Source organism: Alosa sapidissima, chromosome 5 (assembly GCF_018492685.1).
Source record: "Alosa sapidissima isolate fAloSap1 chromosome 5, fAloSap1.pri, whole genome shotgun sequence".
Lineage (NCBI taxonomy): Eukaryota > Metazoa > Chordata > Actinopteri > Clupeiformes > Clupeidae > Alosa > Alosa sapidissima.
Window position 1 is genome coordinate 11,499,114 of NC_055961.1, and position 22,633 is coordinate 11,521,746.

General features: G+C 43.8%; 1 protein-coding gene across 1 annotated transcript in view; it reads right to left on the minus strand.

Annotated features, from left to right (window-relative positions):
- Positions 1 to 17,772, minus strand: part of LOC121708926 (fibroin heavy chain-like) — a 30,213-nt gene extending 12,441 nt beyond the window's left edge. The window contains exons 1-34 of the mRNA XM_042091888.1: positions 17,697 to 17,772; positions 15,356 to 15,442; positions 15,266 to 15,325; positions 13,897 to 14,118; positions 13,624 to 13,650; positions 13,025 to 13,495; positions 12,885 to 12,911; positions 12,621 to 12,791; positions 12,053 to 12,079; positions 11,561 to 11,923; positions 11,422 to 11,451; positions 10,710 to 11,237; positions 10,490 to 10,516; positions 8,781 to 8,885; positions 8,609 to 8,647; positions 8,043 to 8,474; positions 7,836 to 7,916; positions 7,465 to 7,512; positions 7,271 to 7,333; positions 7,141 to 7,179; positions 6,924 to 7,001; positions 5,879 to 5,911; positions 5,523 to 5,753; positions 5,373 to 5,405; positions 4,647 to 4,832; positions 4,485 to 4,514; positions 4,084 to 4,398; positions 1,961 to 2,032; positions 1,674 to 1,784; positions 1,500 to 1,532; positions 1,288 to 1,362; positions 1,013 to 1,057; positions 362 to 478; positions 143 to 190 (exon numbers count right to left, since the gene is read on the minus strand). Of these exons, the coding sequence (XP_041947822.1) occupies positions 143 to 190; positions 362 to 478; positions 1,013 to 1,057; positions 1,288 to 1,362; positions 1,500 to 1,532; positions 1,674 to 1,784; positions 1,961 to 2,032; positions 4,084 to 4,398; positions 4,485 to 4,514; positions 4,647 to 4,832; positions 5,373 to 5,405; positions 5,523 to 5,753; positions 5,879 to 5,911; positions 6,924 to 7,001; positions 7,141 to 7,179; positions 7,271 to 7,333; positions 7,465 to 7,512; positions 7,836 to 7,916; positions 8,043 to 8,474; positions 8,609 to 8,647; positions 8,781 to 8,885; positions 10,490 to 10,516; positions 10,710 to 11,237; positions 11,422 to 11,451; positions 11,561 to 11,923; positions 12,053 to 12,079; positions 12,621 to 12,791; positions 12,885 to 12,911; positions 13,025 to 13,495; positions 13,624 to 13,650; positions 13,897 to 14,118; positions 15,266 to 15,325; positions 15,356 to 15,442; positions 17,697 to 17,772 (4,330 nt within the window). The remainder of the gene's footprint in view (positions 1 to 142; positions 191 to 361; positions 479 to 1,012; positions 1,058 to 1,287; positions 1,363 to 1,499; positions 1,533 to 1,673; positions 1,785 to 1,960; positions 2,033 to 4,083; positions 4,399 to 4,484; positions 4,515 to 4,646; positions 4,833 to 5,372; positions 5,406 to 5,522; positions 5,754 to 5,878; positions 5,912 to 6,923; positions 7,002 to 7,140; positions 7,180 to 7,270; positions 7,334 to 7,464; positions 7,513 to 7,835; positions 7,917 to 8,042; positions 8,475 to 8,608; positions 8,648 to 8,780; positions 8,886 to 10,489; positions 10,517 to 10,709; positions 11,238 to 11,421; positions 11,452 to 11,560; positions 11,924 to 12,052; positions 12,080 to 12,620; positions 12,792 to 12,884; positions 12,912 to 13,024; positions 13,496 to 13,623; positions 13,651 to 13,896; positions 14,119 to 15,265; positions 15,326 to 15,355; positions 15,443 to 17,696) is intronic.
- Between the last annotated feature and the right edge of the window lie 4,861 nt (positions 17,773 to 22,633).

The following is a 22,633-nucleotide window of genomic DNA, read 5'->3' on the forward strand; positions in this document are numbered from 1 at the left end:
AGTAGAGAATTCATGCATTTTACTTTACGTAAAGATCAAACTTTCGTAAACTCATCTCTTAACCCTTTTTGCAAATCCTGATTGATTTCCTAACGTGGGGGTATTTCCACACTCACAACTGTCATCCAGTTAGCTGACTTACCGGGACCCCCTCCAACACCGTCACCAGGGCCACCTGTTCCAGTAGGGCCTATGAGGAACAGTAAAGGCATGTGCTGTCAAAATAATCCTGACCTGTTATATTAATACGATAGACCATTATATTAATCATCTATTCCTCTGGATGAGCGCAGAGGATAACTGGACAGGAGGTGACAGTGTTTTCAATTATCACGTTATGAAATTGGGTCAGACACTCTACCTCCGAGGACCACAGTCACTGTGCCTGATCCAACTGTTGATCCATTGACTGCGGCGCTTCCGTTGCCAGCGGGAACTGCTGCTCCCCCGAGTGCCCCTCCGGCCCCTCCTGGCACAGCTGAGCGAGAGAGATGACACCGAAGGGGTCGGAGACCGGTCCATAGCAACAACAACAACAACAACAACCACTTGCATTTCATATGGCACTTTATCAATGCACCCAAAGCACTTTACTGTGAAGGGGATATGAGACAAGTAATGGGACAAGGCTGCACTCAGAGGTGAATCTTTCTAGTTGTCCATCTGATGATGTCTGTGTGTCATCATATGCCACTGACTACCCTGTTACCTGTCACTCTTGCTAACTGACTACCCTGTTACCTGTCACTCTTGCTAACTGACCACCCTGTTACCTCTTTCACTCTTGCTAACTGACTACCCTGTTACCTGTCACTCTTGCTAACTGACTACCCTGTTACCTCTGTCACTCTTGCTAACTGACTACCCTGTTATCTCTGTCACTCTTGCTAACTGACTTTCACCTGTACCTGTTCTTGTGCAAGCTGCTCCATCCAATACATTAAATATCAGGAAATACAGCCTCATCATCATCATATTTGCACGCAATGATCATTTTGTCCCCGACACTCACCTGTACCTGTTGCACCAGTTGCTCCACCCTGTCCACTCGGACCGCCTGAAACGGGAACATTCATCAATGAATCCATCATTTCTAAGACAATTTAAATCATGGAAGATTTTACCGCTTTTTTATGTTTTGTAGGTAATCAATAAATCAATTATGCTAATTATCAACCCTGTATTTGATAACAATTATCAACCATCATTGTATCCATTTGAGTTGACAGGATAGTCAAACTGTTTTATTCAAATACAAGGCCTCGCTCTCCCAGTCTGGCACCACACCTCCTACTCCAGTCCCTGCTCCTGCTCCAATTCCCACTCCTCCTGGACCTACTCCTGCAGCTCCACCTGGCTGTCCTAAAGACAGAGACACAAGTGTAAAGCCTCATATACGGACGAGACGGACCTACGGATGTGTATGATTTAGATACGGTATCTAAGAATGATCATTATAGTGCATTTCAATATTCAGTAAATCCATAAAAAGTGCTTACCATATTTAGGAGGTTTACCACCTGCACCATATCCTGCCAAGAACAAAAGGAGCAAATTGAAACAGTGTGACAACAAAAGCCCGTCATCCCACACTCAAATATACTTTTAACCCTTTATTGACTGAGCCCCATTCTACTCACTCTTACCGCACTTCCCATCCTGTCCAAACTTACCCCCATAACCCCGATATCCACCACCTGGCAGCCCACCTGGAAAACCTCCAGCGCCGCCTCCTGGACCTCCTGCCACTGAGCCCACTCCCTGAGTTAAGCCAGGACCGGTTCCTGAGAATCAATCAATCAATCAATCAATCAATCAATCAATTAATCAATCAACCAACCAACCACAGATGGTATTAGTCTATTGACCAGCACATTCAGTTACTGTAGCCTCATCAGCATGAAATCCCATTCAGACAAAACTCAGAAGTCCATGACTACCCCTAACCACCAGAACCCACCAGCTTGTCCAATGGTTGCTACTCCTCCTGGTCCGCCAGCAGGTACCCCTCCATACCCGAGTACACCCCCAGCATCATGATATGAAATAAAATGTATTAACGTTGTGCATCATTTGTAGCCATGGAGGTACATAGCCATTTGTATGGTGTCATAATTTGAATATATCCTACCATATTTAGCAGCTTTAGATCCAGGTGCATAACCTAAAATAGAAGATAGAATAAGTGCATTACAGGTCAAATGTACAAGTGAAACTCTTTGCAGAGGCACAACAGGGATGGTGATAAATTTCTAAAATTTTAAATGATCGATACCTGTTCCATATCTTCCTGGCCCATAGCCACCACCGGGCCCATAGCCAGTACCAGGCCCGTAACCCACTCCCCCAGGTCCTGTGCCGACTCCTCCAGGTCCAACTCCGGTACCGTATCCAGCACCACCTGGCCCGGTCCCAACTCCTCCAGGTCCAACTCCGGTGCCGTACCCGGCTCCACCAGGTCCAACTCCTCCAGGTCCATACCCGGCTCCACCAGGTCCAACTCCAGTACCATAGCCGGCCCCACCTGGCCCGGTTCCAGCTCCTCCTGGGCCTGTGCCCAGCCCACCTAGAGCACCGCCTAAACCTGACCCAGGAGCACCACCACCACCACTGCGGCCTGAGCAAGAATGGTTCTTTATTAGTCATGTTCATTTATAACTGTCTATTTCCAACTGCAAAAATCTGAAGCGCAAACTCAACCCTATCTATCTGTTTAGATTTCAATCTCTATGCTCTTTCTGCATTGCAAATTGTAGTTTTACAATTTCAGCTTTTTTTGTGGTGAAGTCAGAAATACAAACGGTGAGTGTGATGGAAAAACCTACCATATTTCCATGCTTTTGCTCCACCAGGATAAGCTGTGAAAAAGCAAAATGGATAGTTTAAAGGAACTGCACATTCTCCTTCAAATTTGGCACTTACTACGACCAGCTACTCTCATGAGTTATTAGCAAAGTGATTCATGATCAGAGAATGTATTCTGTTTTAATGGCTTGCTTGTGTATACACTGAAGTCACAGAATATGAAGGTAGTGTTGACTGCCAAATCTGACATCTGTTTTAAATTTAACCCAGTTAACATATCTCTAATGTGATTAAAAGATAATTTCAAAAATCTTTGCCTCTTGTAAAGTGAACCAGGTCATATTGTTTTTAATGTAATGTGTTTTGCTGCACTTGGAAACTTAATGGCAGCATAAAAATTCAAGGAATCAAACATATTTGTCACACAGAAATGAAATATGGCGCCCTAGAGAGTCTGTGTACCTCCAGTCCCAGTTCCACTTCCAGGTCCATATCCACCCGGTCCAACTCCGCCTGGACCAGCTCCACCAGGGCCAGCACCACCTGGTCCATAGCCTCCAGGACCAGCTCCACCAGGGCCCGCACCACCTGGTCCATAGCCTCCAGGACCAGCTCCACCAGGGCCCGCACCACCTGGTCCATAGCCTCCAGGACCAGCTCCACCAGGGCCAGCACCACCTGGTCCATAGCCTCCAGGACCAGCTCCACCAGGGCCAGCACCACCTGGTCCATAGCCTCCAGGACCAGCTCCACCAGGGCCAGCACCACCTGGTCCATAGCCTCCAGGACCAGCTCCACCAGGGCCCGCACCACCTGGTCCATAGCCTCCGGGACCAGCTCCACCTGGACCACCTCGTCCTGCTCCACCGGGTCCAACACCACCACCTGGGCCGTACCCTCCACCTCCTAACCCTCCAGCTGCTCCAGATCCAGGTCCACCACCACCTAGACCTAAAATGAATGGCATAGGCATGAATAATTACCTTTAGCCAGGCAAGAAGCCACTGAACATTTGAATAAAGTCACATTGTTTATGTTACATTACCATATTTGCGGGCTTTGGCACCAGCATACCCTGCAAGATCAGAAAAACAAATGCATGAATGTTGAATTCAGAACCAGTTTAATTAAAATAACTTTAGTAGTGATAGTGATACACACAATGTTGCGTATTAGATTTTGTACCTCCAGGGCTTACTCCACCGCCAGGTACCCCTCCTGCTCCAAGTCCTCCACCTGGTCCATAACCACCTGGGCTAACACCACCTGGTCCGTAACCACCTGGCCCAGCACCACCTGGTCCAACGCCTCCACCTGGTCCGTAACCACCTGGGCCAACTCCACCTGTTCCGACACCACCTGGACCAGCCCCACCTGTTCCAACACCACCTGGCCCAGCCCCACCTGGTCCAATGCCTCCACCTGGTCCGTAACCACCTGGTCCGTAACCACCAGGTCCAACACCACCTGGACCAATTCCGCCTGGTCCAACACCACCAGGTCCCACACCACCACCAGGTCCGTATCCCCCTCCTGGCCTTACACCTGAACCAGGCACTCCTCCAAGGCCAGCAGCTAAACCACCACCAGGTCCTACAACAGAAATAATGCATATTATAAACCTTGATGATTAGAGAAACATTTTCATGATGAAAGAGATTCATATAGGTAAACCTTACCATATTTACGTGCCTTGGCACCAGCATAGCCTGAATGGAGAAAGGCAATGGAGTCATTAGTTCATGTCAACAATTTTACATGCATTTATTTCATGCATTTATTTTGTCATATCAGTGCAGGGCAATTGTTTCCCTTTCCTATTGTAAAGATTGTTGAGATACCTCCAGCACCACCAGGTAAGCCACCAGCTCCACCAGGTAAGCCACCAGCTCCACCAGGTAAACCTCCAGCACCACCAGGTAAGCCACCAGCTCCAGCAGGTACTCCACCAGCTCCAGCAGGTACTCCACCAACTCCACCAGGTACTCTACCAGCCCCTAGCACACCACCGGTGCCTCCAGGCTGGCCTACAGAAATCAAGTAAACAGTGAATTTAGGCTCCCCTACCTATGAAGAATTAACAACCATATAAGGCAAACACAGCACTAGTCAAAACAATGGGTTGATCTTAATATTATTTTTTGTTCATATGAATCATTTTTCCTGCTCTGCTTCCATAATTAGGGATGTTGACGTCATTCAAAATGTAATAATCTCTCTTTCCTTCATTTTTAAAGATAATTCAATTTTCATTGAGGACTATAAGGTTAGGGGTTTTAGAAATCTGGAACCAAGAATTTATTTTTCCTGGAAAACAACTGAAAATGACCAATGCACTCTTCCATTGAGATGATAACCAGAGACGCGTCAATCATTACATGACAACATATTGTAGTAACTTTCCAATCAAACAGTCTTTAGACTGGTTCAGAAATACAGAAAAAGACCAGGCTGTGCAGCAACTGAACTACAGTTTCCATAATTTGGCACAGATAATTCAGACTTACAGTTTGGGGATTTTAGTTTCTGCAAAAAAGTATGGCTTTATACGGCAGAGCATATCTTACCATATTTACGAGCCTTTGCAGATGATCCATATCCTGAAAGGGAAATCAAACAATCAACATGTCTGATCAACAGGTGTCCTAACTGTCCATGACAAATACATTTATTTAAGACTGAAGTAGTCTGAAAAGGACTGATTTTTATTGTCTAACCTCCTGGATAAGCACCACCAGCTCCAGGTCCAGCTCCAGGATAGACACCCCCTCCTGGGTAACCCCCAGCTCCAGGTACGCCACCTGCTCCAGGTACCCCACCTGCGCCAGGAATGCCTCCTGATCCCCCAGGTACCAGTCCTGACCCAGGTACGCTGCCAACTCCTGCTACGACACCTTGTCCAGGAAGGCCACTGGCCAGAGGTATACCACCTGCACCAGTTCCAGTCCCTGCACCAGCACCTTACAGAAGGCAGAGTCAGCTCTCATGTTTTGTGGATTTATTTAAACAAAAGACATATTTCAAAAGCGCACATTTAAATATTTAAAGAAATTAATGGGGTGGTTTGACTTACCATATTTACCAGCTTTAGCTTTTTTTCCTCCTGCTGCAAGACATAAGGAAAGATGTTTATTCCATTTAGATTAATTCTACAGAGCCTGAGAGGTGTCATTGCAAGATGTATTGTATATGTATATCGAGAGAATATCGGGTAATGTCAAAAACCGAATGACACTTAATGACAGAAGCGCTATGTCACTCTTATGTCGATACTGTCAAATAAAGTGTAAACGAATATCGTTTAACTATACTATACTTTTACTTAACTGCATTCGTTTTTTACTAGATTGTGCACTCTTTAGCAAATTGTGCTCTCATTTTACTAAATACTTAGCCTGGTAATACCACACTCTCTGACTTCGCAGTACTTCGGAGTACTGAAGGGAAATAAAATTGAGCGGAATTACATAGACGGGCAGAGCCAGACTACTAAATACTGTGCTCATTTGACTAAATTGTGCTGTCAATTTCATTTTTGTAAAACAAGCACACAATATAGTAAAATTAGCACACCATTTAGTAAAACAAATGCATGTAATTTTGTATATTGTGCATGTGAGCATACAATCTGGTAAAACGAGAGCATAATTTAGTATTCTCTCAATAAACACAAACAAAAAAATCTTGCAACGCCATATCTGGGGTTCCATAGAATTCAATGAGAGTGAACATGATTACATAACTACAAAGCCCCGGAGGTGTCAATGCAAGATTTTTTTTGTAGTGTGCTTGTTTTACTAAATTGTGTGCTCATTTAACTAAATTATGCTCTTGTTTTAGATTTGTAAAATGAATGCACTATTTACTAAAGAGAGTGCACTATTTACTAAAATGAGCACACAATTTAAATGAGCACACAATTTAGTAAAATAAGCACATGATTTAGTAAAGGAGCGCACATTCCCTCGTAATAAATAACATTTACACATCCAGAGTTAAGACACATCCCGAGTTCCATACGTAACTATCTGAAGTTGACCATATGAAACATGTCAGCTTAAAAGTATTAAACATTTGTGAAAGGTATGGCAAAGAACCACATTTTAAGGGAGATATACCTCCAGTTTTGGGTGTAATAAGAGGGTATCCGCGAAACACGCCAGGTAGTTGTTGTCCAGAGTAAGTTCCACGACCACCTGTGAAATTAATGTCAGGATATGTGATTACACAACCCATAGAAATTATCATATTCTATGACATGAATGTGTTGATATGGAACATCAAGGACTTATTAAAGCACTGAAAAAGGTTTTTACACCACATGGACAGACTCACCATTAGTTCCAACTCCAACTCCCCCTTGACCCAGAACTCCTGCCCCAGAGAAAGAAGATATCAACATTACCAGTCAGTGTTTAAAGTAAAATGTTGGTCAAAAACGTAAACCAAATTAAAACAAACTCACCAGATTGAGATCCAACCCCAGAACCTGTGACAACACCAGGTAGTACACCCCGTCCACCAAAACCTACATGGCATGACAATGCAAAATTACAGTATCGCAGTAAAATTACAAAAATTTCACAAGCAAATTGAGATTAAATAGACGGACTAGAAGAATAGAAGTACAAAGGCAGGCTAAAAACATATTTTACCCACCTTGTCCAGGAACTAATCCACCTTGATAGAGTCCAGGTAAACCGATGCCTAAGCATAGTCAGATTAAGATAGAAAGAAAACAATATTATCTAATCAAGATTCTTTCCACTTTCTTGCAAACAGACAGAGTTCCACTTTTGTACACTTGGCTCTGGTAGCTGTCAGATCTCACCAGTGAAAACCTCATTCAAATGAATGGCTGTAGCTGATATGCTCATTTCCACATTATTTTTTCTTCAGCCAGCTTTGACAGGTCTTAATTTCAACAGGAGATGCAATGTTTACTTTTCCTTTAGATGTATTTTTTAGCTAAACCATAAATCACATGAATTAATAAGAGCCCCAAGGTTCAGGCTGACTCCTGGAACTACCTGGAATCTTAGCGGCCTTCCCTGCGGTTTTCCCTCCTGGGCCTGTTCCACCTGGTTGACCAGTCTGAGGAAGTAGTGGTGCTAAAAAATAATGACACAAATAATCTTAATATGTGTACTGACACATTGAGATAACACACTAATTTGTTGAGTTACTCAATTGTATCAACTAATACTAAAACAAGAGGATATGGCTAGATAGCTAACCGCCTCCAGGGCCAACTCCTGCTCCACCAGGGCCAACTCCAGCACCACCAGGGCCAACTCCAGCTCCACCAGGGCCAACTCCTGTTCCACCAGGGCCAACTCCAGCACCACCAGGGCCAACTCCAGCACCACCAGGGCCAACTCCTGCTCCACCAGGGCCAACTCCTGCACCACCAGGGCCAACTCCTGCTCCACCAGGGCCAACTCCTGCTCCACTGGGGCCAACTCCAGAACCACCAGGGCCAACTCCAGCTCCACCTGGTCCAGTACCTGCTCCTCCTGGCCCGACTCCCGCTCCTCCTGGTCCGACTCCAGCACCACCAGGCCCATAACCAGCACCACCAGGTCCATAACCGGCACCACCAGGTCCAAGTCCAGTTCCTCCAGGTCCGTACCCTGCTCCACCTGGTCCATAGCCAGTTCCACCTGGCCCTTTTCAAAGTAAAATATAAAACATGGCCTCTAACTTGGCGTGACTGTACATAGAGTATCATGTTGCATTTCACAGGTGAGTAATGAGTCAACCTGATTTTGTTCTATCCTATCCAGTATACATGGTTCATTACCTGCTTTTGGTGGTTTCTGTCCATAACCCCCATAACCACCTTGGAATGAAAGGAGATCAGGTTATTAGGAATCATATGTAAACAATACACAATACAGAATACACACAAAATGTCAAATGACTCAACAAATGAGTTGATTGCTTAGGCTGAACAGGACAGAAACTGTGTTCACCTCCAGGTCTGTATCCTGTGCCTTGGCCACCAGGTCCTAGCCCCCCAGTGCCTAGACCAGCCCCCAGGCCCCCAGCTCCTAATGCTCCACCAAGGCCTCCATAACCTGAAAGAAAATGTCAATTTGCTGGGTGACTTTCAACTTATCATTCAAAATATACAATAGCATGGATCTTTGACTTTTCTACAAAATAAGTAGAGGTGTCAAAATAAGTGGAAAACTACAAGCTCTACACATTCATAATTTTTATTTTGGACTAATTAGAGTGGTATCATTTGTCCCAATTAACAATTTCTTTGATATTTAAGCCACTGTCACAAAATACAAGTCAGGCTGTAATTGCCACCAACTTTATTGCGCACAATATCACTGTACCATGAACATAATAGTGAAAACACTTTTTTTCACATAAACTTTACAGTTGCTTAGATGTTTTAACTCCCTGCTGTACCACGTCACTAATTTTATACAATCCTTAAGTGACAGATAAAAAAGAGAAACTCTTCTGAAAGTGTTTCACTTCTTGGTTTGGAATAGAGCGTTGTTAAAGCAACTTCTTAAAGCAGACCTTATAGTTTAAAAAAATACAACAAATAACATTTGTTAATGTGCTGAGATATTTGATAAAAGACAGATTAGAAGTGTAATGTATAGTATAAATATACTGTATATGCTGAGATGTTTATTTTGTTTAATTTTTAATAACAATTAACTGTAATCCATTGTTGTGTCTGCAGTGTACATTTTGCCCTTTCTCCAAAAAATCACCTTCTATATAAACTGTGGGGTCTTGGCCTGGCCAACAGATGACCTAGTTTCTGTAAATTGCTTTTATCTAACTAATCAACAACAATGAAGAAGCCTGACACACCATCATTACTGCTAATTCATCAATTGTGAGCCATATGTGAAAGACTTCCTGTTCCAATAAAGCTTCGAGGAAAAGCACTCTGGGGTCTCCTGTTGCCATTACTGTCTTATCTGGACTCCACTTAATGCCTTAAGTCTTATCTCACCGAGCACATTATGGTGGCCTGATAATGAAAAAGAAACTGTTTGGGATATGACATGGGGGCTAATTTACTCTCACGTCATAGAGTGGGTCTGACTGACATGAGGAATAATATTTACAGTTCCCCAGAGACACAGCAGTGGTTTCCGGCAGAGATTTCCCTGCTCCACTCACTCATTGTTATTTTGCTGAGGTGATGGAAACATGGCAGGCAAACTATGATTCACTGTTGTTCAGGTATAGCTTGTACTTATCACTGGAGTTCATCACCGCAACCTTTTAACCAATTGCTTTGGGATTTTCCCAGTTGATAATTAAAAAGGGTATTAGTGGGTTGCCTGAATACGATTGTAATGAATGACTACTCACAATTCTCTCTGTACTCATTGTTGCATTGTGACATGGTAAGAGGACTGAAACTGTCTGAAGCTAGCTAAACATTTCCACATTCTAAAACCTCAAAGATTTTCAACGTCTGAAAGTGTATTTATTCAATCAGTTGACACTGATTAGTTGATTGGTGGACTGATTGCTGTGTGATGGAAACTATGTATGGTCATTCATATTAGAGTTACAGTTTATTTAAGAAATAGTTTGTGTAAGATATTTTATCACATAACATAGTTCTTCTTTTCTATGTACAGTATGTGAGGACATTTGAATTGTCAGTATTTGACAATTATTGATGTTAACCCACCAGTCTTTCCAGGTTTCCCTCCTGCACCTGAAAACACAGAGAAACATGTAGAAGTTTTATTCAGAATTCCATTTATGAACATTGTATTGACTAATAGCATTTGTGATGCATCTACATTATAATCCATAAATGTCTAAAAAGCCAAAAGTATTACAGGGGAAATTTACTGCAAAGACCAAGCTGAAAACCTTTTTTAGGAATCTGTCTCTATTCCACCCACCTGGTCTAAGTCCACCTGGTCCAACACCTCCTGGTCCAACTCCTCCTGGCCCAACACCACCACCAGGACCATATCCGCCTGGTCCAACTCCACCAGGGCCGACTCCACCAGGTCCAACCCCACCACCAGGACCATATCCGCCTGGGCCGACTCCACCAGGTCCAACCCCACCACCAGGACCATATCCGCCTGGTCCAACTCCACCAGGTCCAACCCCACCACCAGGACCATATCCGCCTGGTCCAACTCCACCAGGTCCGACTCCACCAGGCCCAACACCACCACCAGGACCATATCCGCCTGGTCCAACTCCACCAGGTCCGACTCCACCAGGCCCAACACCACCACCAGGACCATATCCGCCTGGTCCAACTCCACCAGGCCCAACACCACCACCAGGACCATATCCGCCTGGTCCAACTCCACCAGGGCCAACTCCACCTGGTCCGACTCCACCTGGTCCAAGACCTCCGCTTCCGAGACCAGCACCCACTCCACCTGGTCCTACACCATGGCCTCCGTATCCACCTGTAACCAATAATCATGTTGTTGAATGAGTGCGTTTTTGGGCCATAATGTATGCTTTCATAGGTGTAGCCATTGTGTGTAGGCAAATGATGTAGATATTGCGGTATGGTATATCATATAGTACATGTATGACAGTGCTGAATTTTGTTATGTTGTGGAGGGTGTGTTAAGAGACACAACAAACCTGTCTTAGAGGGCTTCCCAGGCTTCCCACCTGTAAATGATTATGGAAATAGCAGTGAGTCATAAAATAATTCTGCAGTGGATTCAACTTGGATTCAACTAAGTGTTCTTCCTCTGAATCTACCTAAAGTAATCAGTACCTCTTCCAACACCTCCAGGTCCATAACCTCCTGGGCCAACTCCTCCTGGTCCAACCCCACCTGGTCCGACACCACCAGGTCCATAGCCTCCAGGGCCAGCACCACCAGGTCCATAACCTCCTGGGCCTACACCACCTGGTCCGACTCCACCAGGTCCGACACCACCAGGTCCATAACCTCCAGGGCCAACTCCACCTGGGCCGACACCACCTGGGCCTACACCACCTGGTCCGACTCCACCAGGTCCGACACCACCAGGTCCATAACCTCCAGGGCCAACACCACCTGGGCCGACACCACCTGGTCCAATTCCACCAGGTCCGAGACCGGTGCCCAGTCCTCCAAGCCCAGCACCCCGACCACCTGGAGAGAAAAGTATCATGTTCTGAGCAAGTTAAGAGATATCATTTCCTCTATTACTTTACATTCATTAGGAAAATGTTATGTCTTATCAGTCTTAGGTCTTTCATCACAGAACTTAATAGTACTTACCTGCTTTTCCAGCTTTGGTGCCAGCTCCTATGAACAAGTAAAATGATAGATGCATGGCATATGAATACAATGCAAATATTGCACAGTTAAATGTTCAGCACTCTATTTTTCTTTAGAGTATTAAAACATAATCTACGTAATTAATCTCATGAGGAACAGCAGAGGAACATGACATGAGCCAATTCTAAGGTGCTGTTATGAATAGCATCCTCTGAATTTGCAAGGCAAACTTGATATACATGTTAATTTGCTAGCGGTTCTATTCCCAGATTGCTTCCATCTAAAATGAAAGTGAGAAATAATGCAGAATTGGCGAATGTCTTGCTCAACAAGCAGGTACTCTCACTAACCGGTAACTGCATTAAATGCTAGTTTATTAAGATGGTATCAGCACTAGACCTGCTCTATGTGCTGTATTTTCAACATTTGGTGTCTGCTTGTTTAATTGCCTGGTTGTCGAAGCTGTGTTATGGATAATGTGCCATCATTGAGACAGCACTTAGCTTTGCTAATGTTAATCGTTGCCCACAAGATATATTTATAAAGTAAAACAAAATGGTTTCCTTGCCTGGTCCATAGCCTCCAGGACCAAAACCTCCTGGGCCTCCTGGTCCAACTCCTCCTGGTCCAACTCCACCTGGTCCAACTCCACCAGGGCCAACTCCAGGTCCAAAGCCACCTGCTCCTAAACTGGTTCCACGACCACCTGGACCAATGCCTTGGCCCCCGTATCCACCACCTACAAACACAAAAATCAGCAATATAATATTTTATCTAATCAAAATTATTTTCCATACTCAACTGGTAATTGTGAATCAACTTAATTTCTCACCTGTTTTTCCAGGCTTTCTGCCAGCACCTATGCAAACACAAATACTTTTGTTATAATACAGTACACAGCTATTCAGAGTGCTTTCTAGATACATCAAATGTCCATTGGACATACTAGGTGTAAACATGAAAATTCCAAACCTGGTCCAACACCACCCTGTCCAAATCCACCAGGTCCGTAACTACCAGGTCCGTAACCACCAGGTCTGTAACCACCTGGTCCGTAACCACCTGGTCCGTAACCACCTGGTCCGTACCCACCTGGGCCAACTCCTCCTGGGCCGACTCCACCTGGTCCAACTCCTCCACCTGGTCCGTAACCACCTGGTCCAACTCCTACACCTGGTCCGTAACCACCTGGTCCAACTCCTCCACCTGGTCCGTAACCACCTGGTCCAACTCCTCCTGGTCCAACACCACCCGGTCCAACTCCTCCTGGTCTGAGACCACCTTGTCCAACACCACCTGGACCTACACCACCCGGTCCAACACCACCTGGACCTACACCACCCGGTCCAACTCCACCAGTTCCAAGACCAGCACCCTGACCACCAGGACCAAAGCCGGTACCTCGGCCCCCTGGACCGACACCCTGGCCACCATATGCACCACCTATTGATCAAAACCAAAGAAAAACATAGCTTTAATAAAATTACTGAGTATACAGTAAAAGTGTATTTTTATTCATTGTCATTTTCATTCATTGTCATTGTCATTGTTCATACTTAGGTTATTCTTACCTGTTTTAGGTGGCTTTGGACCAGCCCCTAAAAATGAAAATGTAAAAAGAGCAAATCAGTGCCAGTCAAAATGCTTACCTAGTGTTGTTTCAGTGTAATGGTCATGGCAGCTACATTATTGTTTGCATGCAGTCATGGTAATAATTGAAGCCATGATATTGCATAACTTTTCTATGTTTTTAATACTTTATTTTATATGCATCATAAATATTAGCATGAGACAAATTAAGTACTGTATGTTTAGGTAGATAACTATCGTAAATGGGATCCTACCTGCTCCAACACCTCCTGGTCCGACACCCCCAGGTCCTACTCCAGTTCCATATCCCCCTGGTCCAGCACCGCCAGGTCCTACTCCAGTTCCATATCCCCCTGGTCCAGCACCGCCAGGCCCGAAGCCTCCTGGACCAGCTCCTCCAGGTCCAACACCAGGTCCATACCCTCCTGGTCCAACGCCACCAGGTCCTTGACCAACACCACCAGGTCCAAAACCTCCTGGAGATTAAACAGAATACACAGGATGACCTCATACTGTGGGTAATACATTACTGTGGTTTGTTCCAGACATTTTGAGTATCAGAAGTAGGATTTGCAGTGAGAGACTATTTCCATTTGTTGTTCCTCATTGGCTACCAGAGCAGGGGTGTCCCTCTCTATCTTTAAGAAGTTCTCGAAGACGCAACTCTTACGAAAGTATCTCCTCTCCTAACTCATCTAATAACCCAACACACCTAACTCACCAAGCACTTCCCCTCGTTATCCTCTTTGACACTTGACTAGTAGTTAAACTTGTGCACTCTCATCTTCTGGTATTATTATTACTGTTCCCTAAGGTCTCCTTTGTAATGTGGCTTGAATGTTAATCCTTATTTTGTAAGTTATTTTGAACAAAAGTGTCATCTACTGTAAGTGAATACATATTAATGTAAATGTATGGGCCTGATTTAATGAAATGTGCCAGAGCTTGTCATCTTTGCTTAGATCCCACATCAATAGGGCATAACGACTTGCTAGTAAAGCCTACATGTTTCACACAAGGCTGCTTGGTGATTTTGTGTGTGCTGCTTTGGCTTGTTGTTTTTTTAAGTATCCCATGTCATGTGGTGTAATGTTAATTAGGCTTGGTTTTTGATTGGCCACCATAGGAAATACTGTACCTCACCCATAACACAAGGATTCTAACACCTCTCCTGTGTACATCTGGAAAAAAAGTTGATTTGGAACATTTGTAGTAGTTAGCTTGAGCTGGAAGTATGGAGTAGGAAGCCAGAACATGCAACATTTCTAATCTATATCAACACCACCACCACCAACAACAACAACAACAACAACACATTACATTTATATAGCACTTTTCACAACACTCTTCACAATGAAGGGGAACCTCACTAACCACCACTAATGCGTAGCACCCACCTGTGATGCACGGCAGCCATTATGCAACCAGACTGATCGGTTTGTTTAATACAACAGTTGGGTCAGATCAAACTATTTATAAGGCATTAAAAGGCATTCCAGAGCAGTGATGTCCCAGGACATCCCTGGAACATACCACAGCGGTCGATATATCCTTACCAACCCCACTCTCACTCATTCTTTATCGCTTAGATACATTATCTGAGAGGTTCTAATAATTACTCACCGGCACCAGCTCCAGGTCCAGCTCCAGGTCGTAAGCCTGTTCCTAGTCCGCCTCCTGGACCTAGTCCAGTTCCTAGCCCGCCGCCTGGACCGGCTCCAGCTCCAAGTCCCGCTCCAAGACCTCCCCCAGGACCAACTCCAGCTCCAGCACCACCTGCTCCAGGTGGAATGTACACCCCTGTAAAGGAGTCCCAAATGGGACAGGTTGTAATAAGTATAGGTCTATTGAACATGGGAAAAATAATTCAACAACAATTAGTTATTCCTTACAAAATCGAGTCTCATTGCACGAGACTAGCGACACCAGTTTCTTATGCTTGAATCCCTTTGAGTTCTCTTTAGCTTTTGCAGGGGGATAGAAGTAACAAAAACATTTCCTTTGATACAAAATTTGTCTGCCAGTAAATTAAAAGTGGTCCAAGTGGCCCATATTTTATCCTCTGACACATACTGTAGAGTAGACCAGTCTCTACAGCACTGTGGTCACTACTTAAAGCCATGGGCTTCAGTTGACCCTGTGAAGGGATGTTTGGAAGTACACAATCTCTCCACAGTGCACCCAAGGGAGGGTGTGGGGGGGTATTAGGGAAGTTCCGTATGGTGTAACCACTTGGAACCATAGCTGTTCTCCTCTTGCATGAGTCAGAATCATCAAGAGAGATAATATGACGTATATATGACTTCAAGAACTTCAGGTTTACAAACATGTTGAGTAACAAAGGTAAGGAAGTACTGCATGTTGGACACATTCCTAACAGGCTAACTGAAAGGGGGGGGGGGTGGAAACACCCTCACATACATACTTATATGCAATCAATTTACAATGTACCGTTTATCAACATTTATGGACATATGAAGATGTGAAGTATTCTAAAAAGTAGCTATATAATTATATGGCATTTCAAAAAATGCTTAATGTAAAAATAAACATTTTACATGGTCAATTTATTATATTAAGCAAACCGTTGAACAGATGGCATTATGATACGTTATCTATTAACACAGCACATCAACAATGTTGGTGTCTATTTCCCAAAATTAATTTATTCAATCAATCGGTTACTGCCATGATATACTGTACATGGCTGCTATACAGTATGCAACATTATCTCTGTTTCATTATATGTTACAGACTGTAAACATTAGATGTTGCAGAAATGTATATGGATTACGCATAATTTTAAAATGTCTTGTGGGAATTTTATCATAGTATTTACATGTTACAGTACATTAACTCTGGGATAGGCTGCTATGGTTATCTGCTGAGTTGCACTGCTCATAATCTACAAAGATATATTTTTACTTTCAAATATTTAAGTATTTAGGTGTATTTCTTTTACTGTACACAATTGCAAAAATTACAAAAATGTGCAATTTGTTTCCCCGAATTCACATTGTTTTCCTAAACTTCAGCAAATTTCAAGCCACCAAAACAAGTCCTTTTTATATTGCTCTCAGCTGTTCTTATTATATTCCTCTCATTTACATTTGGCATTTCACTTCACACCATATCTTAACAAATGCTGTAAAAGTTAATGCATTTAGAGAAATCAGATGGATTTTCACTCAATGAGTAGTGGTGTGCAGTGCATGGTGGTGTGCTACCAGTCTACATTATACATTATAAAGTGATTTATAATCACTTGTGGGGTTAGGATTAGGGTTAGTGATTTAAAGATTCATGTACTGTATTTTTTTTGCTCACTTTTTTAAATTGTTGAGTTTCTCAGCCACAAATGCAAATTCAAATATTACACCAATAAGCGGAAGTATACAAAAGCGGAAGCACACAAATCAAATGGCAGTGACATTTCAATGGCAGTGACACATTAAACGACAGGTCAGAACTAGTAGCAAACTACTTTCTATAGAGACAGAAAAACGACCTTGACAAAACCATAAATCATGACATTAATGGATAATTGCAGTCAAAACAGCTGCCTTCCTGACAGCTCTCAGCTCTGTAATAAAAAACATGAGGTGTGTCTAATGGTTGCACAGCACCATTGATGTCTCTTCAGGCTGTCTACATTTTCAGCATATTATTAGTGTCTGGAAGTGACATAATAATATATTAATTGATTTTAAACACATGTGGGGAAAAAGCAACAATTCCCATCCAGACATAAACTTACATGTAAGTTTGTAGACTTTTAGGTATGCAGACTTTAGATGCACTATTGAAGTTGACACTACATTCAGGACACTTCTCTGACCATTAGACCTGATATCCTTTCTATCCTTTACAACACACCTGCCAGTGTTTTACAGTATGACTTCCTAGCTGACGATAGAAAACCACTCACCTGAGCCTCAAAAAGCATCAAAAGCAAAGATTGTTACCTTGCTGGCAGCCAGAGAATCAAGGATGCTCTGGTTGCCATGGCTTCCGGCCAGCTGAAGGCAAGAGTTTGACTTAAACAATGTCTTACCTCCTTGGAGTGAGGGACGACTCAGCTGCAAGAGGAAAAATCCTTGCAAGAGCAGCACCACCTTCCTCTTCTCCATCTCTGTCCACAATAAGCGTCTCCTCTCCCAAAGCAGAGGTTTTATCCCCCAAAAAACCAACCCCTGCAAACCCACAGTCCTCAAGCAAGGAGGTGGGAGGGAGACATGGAGGTGGTGGTGGAGGTGGTGGAGGTGGTGGTGTGGTGGTGGAGATGGTGGTGTGGTGGTGGAGATGGTGGTGTGGTGGTGTGTGTGTGTGTGGGGGGGGGGGTTGAGTGAAAATGAGGGGGAAAAATGAAGGAGAGGATATGGGACACGTAATTAGGAGAGCGGACACACTTGGCTCAATGGATCATTTCACTGTTATTTCTCCACCCCCCCAGCCCCCAAACCCACCCACCACCCCAACAATCCACACCCCCCGGTGACCGGTGTGGCTGCTCTTATTTGGGTCAGTCCTGCCAACAGAGGAGAGTTGGGGCTGCCAGAACACAGGAAGGAGGGAGAGAGAAAAAAGGGAGAGAGAAGGGAGGAAAAGAAAGAGGGAGAGAATGAGGGGGGTCCATCTCCCTTGTTCTTAAAAAAAGATCTCTGTCTGCCAGATATTCTCATGGATTCCTAGGCAATCACATACTTTTTTCTTTCATTTTTGGTTGTCTAAAGAAAGATATGCCAATGCCAGATAAGATAAGAGTGTTACTGTTTTTTTATTTTTTATTTCTTACTGCTCTGACAACAAATATGGAATTAATGTTTTCAATATTCATTCTAAGTACACAAACCCACATTCTGGGGTTTAACTCACTTATGGCAAGCCTGTTTAGTGTTTTGTCTCCAGTTTTCTTTGCCTGTTGGGAAAATGGGCTTGGCTGTGTGCCATTCAGGCATGGCGTTGTGTTTGTGAAAATTCAGTTCCTGAGGAAATCATGAAGTCATATCAGCAATGGAAAAAAAAAAAAACACATGAAGCGCACTCATGCTCAAACATTTGAAGACATTGTCGAAGACCTGGCACAGAGCCTTCATCTACACTTTGGTCTCACACATCATTAGAGGAACCTGTGATCACGGGGAGTCCGATGGAGTCTCTAACTGGAGGAAAAGTGACTAACATTCACTCAGGAGGCAGAAGAATGTTTGGACTTTGCACTTCACCAACCAATTAACAAGACATTTATCACCTGGTCATCCCTTCCCTGGGGCTGTAGCTGAATTGCTTTTTAAACAAATACTTATTAAATACTTACAGTGAGTGGTGATTGCAGATGTGCCAGAGAGTTACTTCTAGGTATCTTTTAAATCTTAATACATGTGCTTTAGTTTCATATATTATTTAGATGTCTCCCAGGCCCCCCTATTCAGTGTCACACACCTCTACTACTTTATCAAGTTATATACAGTATATGAAAATATACTGAAAAACAGCATGATCAAAATGCGCATGGTAGTCACTGGTTGACACAATATGATTGACTGCTAGGGGCCTTGTTTGTTGGGCCTTTTGTCAGATGACTTCCCTAATGTTACGTATCCAGTGTAACATTCACACGTATAGAAACTGCTACTATAGATCTGAAGCTTTTATAGGTTTTTGACATCTGATATATACTGTACAGTACCTGTGCTGTATATGACTGATGGGTACTTACAATTACAATTACAATGTAATTAAGCACATATCTACACACACACACACACACACACACACTCACACACACACATAGCTGTGTTGCTGAGTTCTTCACACAGTGCGGCATTTACAGTATTGGGGAGTGTTGACGGTAGATCCAACATTTTCTTGGAGCATTACCATGTTTTTTGCTCCCCCCTTCTCGCTTTGTTTTAAACCTTGATTGTCTCGATCTCCATGTTTGGATTACATACCACTGCCAAACGTCTGTGTTAGTGTGCAAGTGGGAACGTAGGCTTTTTCATGTTGGGAGTCATTGGCAAAGAAACGGATGAGGTAATTTATCCATTGATAGAACCAGTTGAAAATGGATATAAATCCTTCGCACTGCACACACATTGTTCACACAATTGTGTTTGTGCTTGGATGTGTGTGTTTGCAAGTGTATTTCTGTATTTCTACAAGTCAAGTCAATTCTTTACACTTGCTTGCCCATATTCAACAAAGCGATTTTTATGAGGGAAATAATTCACTCAGCTCATGGCTGGTAATCGTGAGGAAAACTTTTAAAGGCAGAGCAAATCGCATGGAATTAATGGACCTTCATCACTAATGCCTCAGCCCAGACCTGACCAGAAGTGGACAAGCCTTGCTCTCTGGCCCTTCCCAGAATAGACACACAAGAGGAGCTTAGCTTGGCTCACCTTCTTGTGTTTGGAGCTTCATGACATAATTTCACTTGTTTCTCTTATAATAATCTCTCCTCTGTCCCAGTATAGTGAGGACATGAGTGGACACACATTTAGAACAAGGCAATGAATGAGGGGGGAAAAGTGGATAAAGTCGTGCAAAGCTTGGTGGCTGGCAGCAGACTGTACTCAAACAACATGTGGAAACATCAGTGGGTCACTAAACTTACAATGTAAGTCATGCCAAACTGGAATAGATTCCCAACATATTGGCAACTTGCTGCATGCATGTTATTCATTTCACAATGTCTTACTGTTGAAAGTGCATTGATGGGGTTTTCAGTGTGTTTTGTGTCTGTATCTTTTTTTTTACTAGGGACTCATTTAACAGTCTCCTTTATCCAAAACAGCTTAGAAGAGGGAGTGACGTATATTTCAGTATAAGGAAAGAAATCAAAGAATATGTTTTACCACCCTGCTTGGAGATGTCGCAACACCCCCATCTTGATTCTTTGAAAGCTGTGATGGTATTCTGGGGCTGTTTAGGGGGCCGAGTCTTGTTTTTGGCACTCAGGCCTCAGTGGTATCCAGGCCGTCACAGTCCAGACAGGCTTTAAAACGAGCTGCAGATCACGTCTGTGTTATTTGAAAAACGTCCTGTGAAACGTCTGCGCGATGCGAGCAGGACCAGCTCAAGCCGGATCAATTGCAAGCCAGCCCTCTCTGTTCTGTTTGGTAGCACACTTTATTAGTGGAGGGGTTGATGTGTGTGGGTTGTGTGTGTGTGTGTGTGTGGGGGGGGGGGGGTTGGTTGGTGGTGTTGCAGGAGGTAAAGGAGGGGGTCCACCAACAGCAACTATAATCCCATAATTGGCCAGAAAAAGCAGACTTTCATTACTCTCATTCAAACTCGGTTGAAATTTTTCATGTAACTTTGATGAAGGAACATAGCTATGCAATGATATAAGGGGGACTTTTTTAAATGGTGGTGAGTGTGTGTGGGGAGGTGGTTATGGGGGGGTGGTGGTTGTGCATTAAGCAGAAAGAAAGAAAAGATACAATTTTCCTTCAGGCATGTTCTGTTCTGGGACTAAAGGACACAGAACACCTCAAGAGAATTTCCCCAGCTTTGCAAAGCTAGTTGGACTTAAGGTTCTTCTGTCACAAGACGTATTTGACACAATACAGGCCTATTGATTCGTCCACTTGGTACACTCGACTGGGCACCCAGCGCTTCATGCCCAGAATCACAATGCCCAGTGCCAACGATGAGAGCCATATCACAGTTATGAATAATGCTGCAGAAGGAGAAATGCCCATTTGGAGTTTACCTAACGTCTACCTTGCGTTTACCTAACGTCTGCTGCCTATATAAGGACCTGCGTGGTGTTTAGCTCAATTCCCAAAGGCCATTTCAGTGTTTAACAAGGCGCATAGAACAGGGGAGATTCTGGTGCTGATGAAGTTAAGGGAGGGTTGGGGGCGCTGGGGGATGGATGGAGCAGGGGGTGCAGAGAAAATTATTTTAAAAAAAGGGTCGCCCAGGCCCCCTCTGATAAGCTGGCACTTGCACTGACATTTCTCAGTCTAAACGTCTGGGGCTGATCAGTGTTCAAAGCTGAGCCAGTGCCAAAAAATGTCCCTTACACACGCTGCAAATGACTGTCTGTCACTATATATATATATATATATGTATGTATGTATGTGGGTCTGTGTGTCCGTGTGTGTATGTGTGTGTGTTTGTGTGTGTGCTTGTGTGTGTGTGTGTGTGTGTGTGTGTGTGTGTGTGTGTGTGTGTGTGTGTGTGTGTGTGTGTGTGTAAAGTTAAAGTGTCCAAGCCATATGGAAGTCTCCCAGGATGCAAGCAGTGACACAGGCTGCTCTGTAGTGGCATAAAACCACACCTTTCCCTTTGACATAACAAGTTTGAACTGCACGAGGCCTTGTAAAAATACATGTTTAGAGCACACATTATGAAAAATGAAGGGCTACACTGTTTTTTTTTTTCATTTGGTACAGTGGGTGTTTTGACTTTTGGGTATTTTGACCAATTAGACAAAGATTTCAGGGCAGAAAGTGGTTAATGCAAGCTATACATCCTCCGCCTGAAAAGGGGCACCCATCATGCACAATGTGTGGGTTTCAATAATTCCTCTAAGTATCGGGGTATGTGAGAAACTGCAACTCTTTGTCATCACCAGTGCCATTGATAGCAGGGCTGGGCTGGGGCACTGGGAGGGGGACGAATGGGGCGTTGACTAATGGAACGCCGTACTGACAAGAGTATTTACCCGTGCCACCAGGAGACGGAGGGAGGGAAAAACGGTGAGAACTGGCCTGGGCAGTGGGTGATTAATTCGGACTGTACAAACAGACCTTGTGATTGTTATGAGGTAAAGTCTATGCGACCCTGGGAGTGCACAGCACACAAGCTGGACATATCAGGCCCAAACGCAAGGAGATCAAGTACCACTGACCTCCCACTGTACGTGTGGATTAAGCAAACTTACATTTAACTTACATTCTGATCGAAGCATTTAGGCCAAGAAGGTGCCAAAAAACCCACAAATCCCTAACAATAATAATAATAATAATATTAATA